This window comes from Cyrtonyx montezumae, unplaced genomic scaffold (assembly GCF_038088225.1).
Source record: "Cyrtonyx montezumae isolate F1298 unplaced genomic scaffold, pur_monq_1.0 scaffold_31, whole genome shotgun sequence".
Lineage (NCBI taxonomy): Eukaryota > Metazoa > Chordata > Aves > Galliformes > Odontophoridae > Cyrtonyx > Cyrtonyx montezumae.
This window is the reverse complement of record NW_027072036.1, coordinates 4,552,267-4,558,397: the sequence shown is the minus strand read 5'-3', so window position 1 is coordinate 4,558,397 and position 6,131 is coordinate 4,552,267. Positions and strand designations below refer to the sequence as shown.

At 53.9% G+C, this 6,131-nt stretch overlaps 1 protein-coding gene across 1 annotated transcript; it reads left to right on the top strand.

Annotated features, from left to right (window-relative positions):
• The first annotated feature begins 346 nt into the window (after nt 1-346).
• On the top strand, nt 347-4,216 carry NCDN (neurochondrin). The gene is made up of 6 exons (XM_065744466.1): nt 347-447; nt 551-1,537; nt 1,889-2,118; nt 2,635-2,859; nt 3,067-3,206; nt 3,482-4,216. Exons 1-6 carry the CDS (start codon nt 352-354, stop codon nt 3,916-3,918), a joined length of 2,115 nt encoding a protein of 704 aa, XP_065600538.1. The 5' UTR covers nt 347-351; the 3' UTR covers nt 3,919-4,216.
• The last annotated feature ends 1,915 nt before the right edge of the window (nt 4,217-6,131 follow it).

Below are 6,131 nucleotides of genomic sequence, written 5' to 3'. Positions count from 1 at the left end.
CCACCTTCCGGAAACGGAACCGATCCCACCGGGAGCCGCTGTCGTCAGCTCGACGCTGCGCTGCTCCGCTGCCGGCTGGCTCGGCCCGGGGCCTCGCGTCGCCGCTCCTCCCGCAGCCCTGGGCGGGGCCGGCCGCGCCGCCACGGGGGATTTCCCCACAGGGAACGAAGGAGGCGGCTTCGAGGACTGCGCAACAAGAAGGCGGCTGATTGGCTGGCGGCGCGGTGCGAGCACTCTGATTGGCTGAGCGGCGCTGTGGGGGTGACGGCTCCGGGCGGAAGGGCTCTGAGCGGATCGCTATGGCGGGAGGGTTTCGTTTGCTGTCCAGAAAATAGTCGCCTGCCGGTCGCCATGGCCTCGGGACCCGGAGCCGCCACGCTGAAGAAGTGCCTGGAGGTGCTGAGGGACTCCAGGAACGACAGCGAGCAGCTGGCAGCCCTGCTGCTGGTAAGGCTGCATCAACATCGCGTCCAGGCCTCTGCTCGTCGGCGCTGTAAGCACGCTGAGGCCCTAGCGACGCTTCTCCCAATTTATTTTGTTCACTTTACAGGTGACCAAAACGGTCAGAGCCGGAGAACTGGACTCGAAGACCCGGCGCCAGATCTTCGACGCCATCGGCTTCACGTTTCCCAACCGCCTGCTGAGCTCCAGGCAGACACCGGCGGGCTGCCCCGAGCACACCTTCAGGGCGCTGGGCCTCACCCTGCTGGCCTGCTTCTGCACCGACCCGGAGCTGGCCGGCCACTCGCAGATCCTGAACAAAATCCCAACCTTCAGTGACGTCCTGGTTGCCCCCTGTAATCCGGACAGCACTTCCATGGTGGATGATGCATACCAGTGCCTGACTGCTGTTCTGGCCACTCCCAGGGGACCCAGGGAGCTGGTGACCAAAGGAGCGGTCTCTGCCCTGTGCCAGGCTTATGTGAATGGTGGTTATGGCTCTGACCGTGCCTTGACACTGCTCCTGGGGCTGCTGGCTGTAGCAGAGGTGAAGTGCTGGCAGAGAGATGCTCCACACCTCGTGGCCGTGCTGAGCAAGCTCTCCAAGGAGTTTGTCGAGGCTGAAGACACGACCAAGTTCGAGCTGTGTGAGCTTCTGCCTCGCCTCATTCCCCTCTCACCACCACTTGCAGAGGTCTCACAGGGCTCTGAGTGCTTGCAGCAACTTTACAAAGGGCTGGCCAACATTCTGGGCAGTAAACTCAGCCAGTCCCAGCGGGACCCTGCTCTGAAGCTTACTGCCAGCCTCGTGCAGGCCTGCGGGTCAGAGTGGATCCCAGCAGGGAGTACTGGCAGCAAGTTCCTGGCCTTGCTGGTGAACTTGGCTTGTGTGGAGGTCCGCTTAACCCTAGAGGAGCCTGATCCCTTGGAATTGGAGGGGAAAAAAGAAGTGGTAACAGCCTGCTATGTCCTTATTGAGATGGGGATCCAGGAGTGTCTGAAAGAAGATGAATCACTGCTAGATGAAGCACAGAGAATGCAGCTCATGAGGATCATGGAGGAGGCATTTGGAGCTGTAGTGTTTTACTTGAGACAGGTAAAGAACACATTTGATGTCTGTTCACTGGGGATTTCTCTGGGAGGCTTTTAAACAGCTCCTGGAGTGCTTAAGCTGGGTCTTGCTGGCCTCTGACCCACACGTGGATGCAGTATGATGGGTCCAGGCTGATAGATCACAAGATAGCAAATTAACTCACTGATTACTGCAATTCTTGTTCTTCCGTCCTTTTCCTACCTCAGAATAAGAAAACCAGCATCTGCTGTAGTTGCAGAAGTCCAGACTGCCTCTAGCAGCTCATGTCCATAGCTGTGTAGACCAAACTGTTTTTCATGTCTAAGGAAACTCATGAGGTGTAGTTTTCTGTCATCTGCTTTCTTCTGTATGCAGGTTAAAGAGGAGGAGCTACAGGATCCTTTCATATTCGCTTCTGTTCGAATCCTTGGAGCTTGGATGGCAGAAGAGACATCCTCCCTCAAGCAGGAGATCTGTGAGCTCTTGCCTTTCCTTGTTCATTATGCCAGGAAGCTTTTCAAAGAGAGTGGCCCAACAGAAAATCCTCCCCAGACAGCTGGGCTGCTCAGCAGTGACAGCTCCATCTTAGCCCAGGATGCTCTGAGGTATGTATTTTAATTGCAGAGATGATGCATTTCAACGTAAAATAACTTTTTTTCTGTATCCAGAGAAATGCATCCTGCATTTAGGTCAAGTTCTTGTTGATCCTTTGCTGTGAAAGAGGCAACTGGAACTGCTGCAGTGTAATGCAGTTGTTCAAGCCCTCCATGTATGACTAATGTGAGTTGGCAGCTGCTCACAGACTAAAAGGGAGGGAAGGACTTGTGGAAGCTGTATATCAAGGCTTTAGCTATAGCAAGCAGGGAAATGAATAAGAGCCTTTATAGAAGCAGATCAGCCTACGTGGTCTCTTCTGTAAGATTTCAGTACACTTCCCTCAGGCACGAGGAGCTCAGCACTGTGTTGCTGATTGAGCTGATCTTGAGAGTAATTTCTCCTTTCTGTTCTCTCTTCAGTACCAATTCTACAGCTCTTTCCTCCCCAAGCTGTGTGTAAATGCAGGGCTTAGACCCCAGCTCTCTGTGCTCAACCTTTTGTTTTCAATTTTTTTCCTCCTACAGATTTCTGCTACCTGGCTTTTGCCATTTGACAGCAGAGGACAGAGCCAGAGATATCCTCATCTCAGAAGGGGCACCAGCACTACTGTGTGACTACTTTCTGCACCAGTGGGAGGTGCTGACCTCTCAGTCTAAGTCCCTGACTCCCCTGACAAGCACTGAAATGAGCCTGCAGACTTTATGTGGGATCTTCCTTAACCTGGTTGTGACTGCACCTGACCTCATCAGGTAACAGCTACAGAAGCTTGTTTTAAAACCCTCAGTAGAAGGGAAGAAGATGCAATGTGAGATGAGCTTCCAGGGTCTTTTAAGACACTTGTACTGAAAAAGTGATGCCCCTTTTCGCAGTGCCAATCACATTACTTTTTAATGCTGCATTTATCAAGCATTTGTGGCTCCACTCAGGAAGTTTCTCAGAGTTTTCTTTCTTTCTAGGCAGGAGGAAACCTTCTCTTCTTTGATGGGCACACTGCTGAAGTCTCTTCCCTTCCTTCTACCTCAGGATCACCTGGTTCTAGCAGCCAACATTGCCACTCTGGGCTTGATGATGGCAAGGATCCTTTCAAGTTCAGCAGGTAAGAAGCATTCCTAATGGCAAAGCTGCACAGACTGTAGACCCCAGAATATAAGGGGAGCAGACCCAGTTTCAGGAAAGGTTTTTGTCCCTGGAAGCGTGACAAAACCTAAATCCCAGAGGAGAAGGGAGTGTGCAGGCTGAATGGGTGGGAAACAGCACAGAGCATGTTGTGCTGCCCTCCCTGAAAGCCCTGCTGCAGGCCAGCCCACCTAAGGGTCCCTCCTTTGGCCAAATAAGTGTTGTGTCAACGCATTCATTTCCTTCTTCTTCCAGTTCTTCAGAAGACTGGGTCTGCAAAGGAATTTTTCAGAGCCGCCATTGGCTTCTTGTCACAGGCTCACACAGCCCAAGCAGACCCTGGGAGCCACGGCCTGGCCCTGGCTGTATCCCCTGCCTACATGAGTGCCTGGGATGACATCCGTGAGCTCTGGTTCCTGGGGATGCAGGCCTTGGCCAGCTGCGTGCCACTTTTCTCCTGGCTGCCTCAAGCCATCCTCCAGGCTCAATGGCTGGAAGAGCTCTCAGAGCTACTGACACACGTCACTGCAGCCTCAGTGGATTTTGAGCTCATTGCTGCTTTCCAGGGTGTGCTGGTTGAGCTGGCCAGAGCCAGCGAGCCGTGCAGGGAAGTGATGCTGTCACACCACGGGGAGGAGTGGGCCAACCTCTATGGTATGGCAGCTCTGGAACAGTGTCTATCCAAGCAGTGAAGGGCCATTTTTCAGCAGCTCCCTGGTGTGGGACACGAAGCAAGACACCTGCAGGACATCTGTGCAGCATTTCTCACGCACCCTTTGGGCCATGAGGACAAGAAACATTTAAGGGACTCAACTTCATAAAACCAACAGTGCAGCAGAGCTCTGAAGGATTTTCCTCTGTCCAGAATCTGACACGCAGAACTATTTGCTGCTTCAGAACATTTCAAGATGTACCTAGCTCACCTGGCAGGGTTCTGGTTTTTTAAATAGCTCATTTGACTATTAAAGTGGTTTTCTGTTCATTTTCCAACCTCATGCAGTGCTGGGATTTATTTCTGCCCAAGGCCTTGAGGGGTTCCCTCTCTGTAACACACCTCCAGTTTTGTCCCAGTAACCCCTCCAGAAGGTCACCTTACTTTCTGGGGAAGACCTTCGCGTTGGTGAAGGAGTTCACTTAAGGCTGCAGAAGGCAGCAGCAGGAAGAGCTTTAACAACAGCAGGGAGAGTAACTCAGATTTAGCACAGACCTGTGCCCTTCCAGCGTGGAGATGCACACCTTCACCTGCTCACATCCACGCCTACTGCCATCATCCCAAATCCACCCTGTAACACACCTGCACGAAGCTCTGCTTCGTGTTTGCTTACACTCCCTCTTGCTGCGGGGATGGGATGTGCAGGAGGAGCTTCATCTCGTGAGGAAGAGGGGTTGTTCAACCCGCAGTCCTCCCCTCTTTTTAGAGCCTCGGGTAAATATGAAAACAAAAGTTAAGTGAACTGCACCTCAACGTCTCCCTGCAGCCGGAGGATTACCATTTGATTTTCCTAAGAAGGAATCCAGGTGTAAAAGCATACACACCTGTATGGCGGAGGAGTAAACCACCGGCTTTGCAGCTGGGCTGTCAGCCCCGGGGTGCCCCGGGAGCGGAGGCAGCAGCCTGGCTGGGGTGGAGGCAGGAGCAGGACGAGCCAGGGATGATTTCAGCCCGGCCCGGAGCTCCGCGGGGGCACTGCGAGGCATTTCCAGCAGGTGTCAGCCTAGGAGCTCTTTGGGAGGGATACAGCCCGGGCTGGCCGCTGGGCGCAGCGCTGATCCTGCTGCCCTGCATGGAGGAGGGCTGCGGCATCGGCTGATGGGGCGAAAAACAGGCGGGGAGCTGCCCCGAAAGGAGGGCTGACAACACAGCCTCCACGTTACACAAATATCGAGCTCAGGCTTTATAAACACCAACACCTTACGTAAGCAGAGGCATCTGCTGTTGATCAGAAGTATCTTTCTGATCTCAAAACGTTAATGCAAGTTGAAACAAAGGCGGGTGCCAGCAGAAAGCAGCACGAGCCGAGCAGGCAAATGAGAGTGCTGGACTTGGAAAAGAGCATGCCTGGTGTGCGTGGGCTGCAGGCCTCCCATCCTGCCCCGAGCAGCTCACCCTGCAGTGCACCAGAATTATCAGGGAATAAAAACCATAAATCCAACTCCATCCGATGCCTCAGCTCTTCTCAATCCCACACAACACTCTGGTTCCAGCCGAAGACTGTGGGCTTCTCATTAATAAAGGCTATCGTTAGCATTAATGAGATAAAGGGGGTTGTATCAGCAGGTGGGAGCTGTCCGGTGCTCCCAGCTCAGGGAGGTTCCCGGTGCTGGGCTGGCTGTTAATCCCACAGTACCTGGCAGGACCCCAACCAGGACTGGAGTGGCCCTACACCTGAGGACCATTCCCTGTTGCCTTCGGTGCCCAGGCAGGCTGCCTGCTAACACTGCTCCCAGAGCAAACCCGGAGCTCCAGAAGTCCTCCAAGTGCTGGGCAGTAGTTCTGCATCTGCAACACCGGGGCGAGCCCTGCAGGAACCAGTCCCTTCCCATGGCTTGGGCAGCATGGAAAAGCCCCAAAGGAGCAGATGCACATTCTGTTTTGCTGCCGCAGCTTCGCTCCACCGTGTCTTCGTGTCATCCCACGAGCACTGGCGACCAAAGACTTTCCTGAGGGTGCAGTTTGGCACTGCAGGAGGGGACGGGGGCAGCGGGGGGGTGCTCAGCTCTGCAGGTTCCCATCTGTGAGTTCCCCACTCACTGTGCTCACCGTGAGCGTTTTGCAGGTTCACCTCCTTCAGATGGATGCAGAATCAGCATCACACGGCCGAGAGGAGCGGGGCTCTCTAAGAATGAACTGGAACATCGCTGCAAAATACAGCATGTCCAATCCGATTCTTCTCAGCAAATGAAA

Bases quoted from the DNA above. Each gene is read 5' to 3' on its own strand.
- NCDN (XM_065744466.1), top strand. From the start codon at position 352: ATGGCCTCGGGACCCGGAGCCGCCACGCTGAAGAAGTGCCTGGAGGTG. The intron at 1,538-1,888 runs GTAAAGAACACA...TTCTGTATGCAG, and splicing joins TAGTGTTTTACTTGAGACAG to GTTAAAGAGGAGGAGCTACA. The intron at 2,119-2,634 runs GTATGTATTTTA...TTCCTCCTACAG, and splicing joins TTAGCCCAGGATGCTCTGAG to ATTTCTGCTACCTGGCTTTT.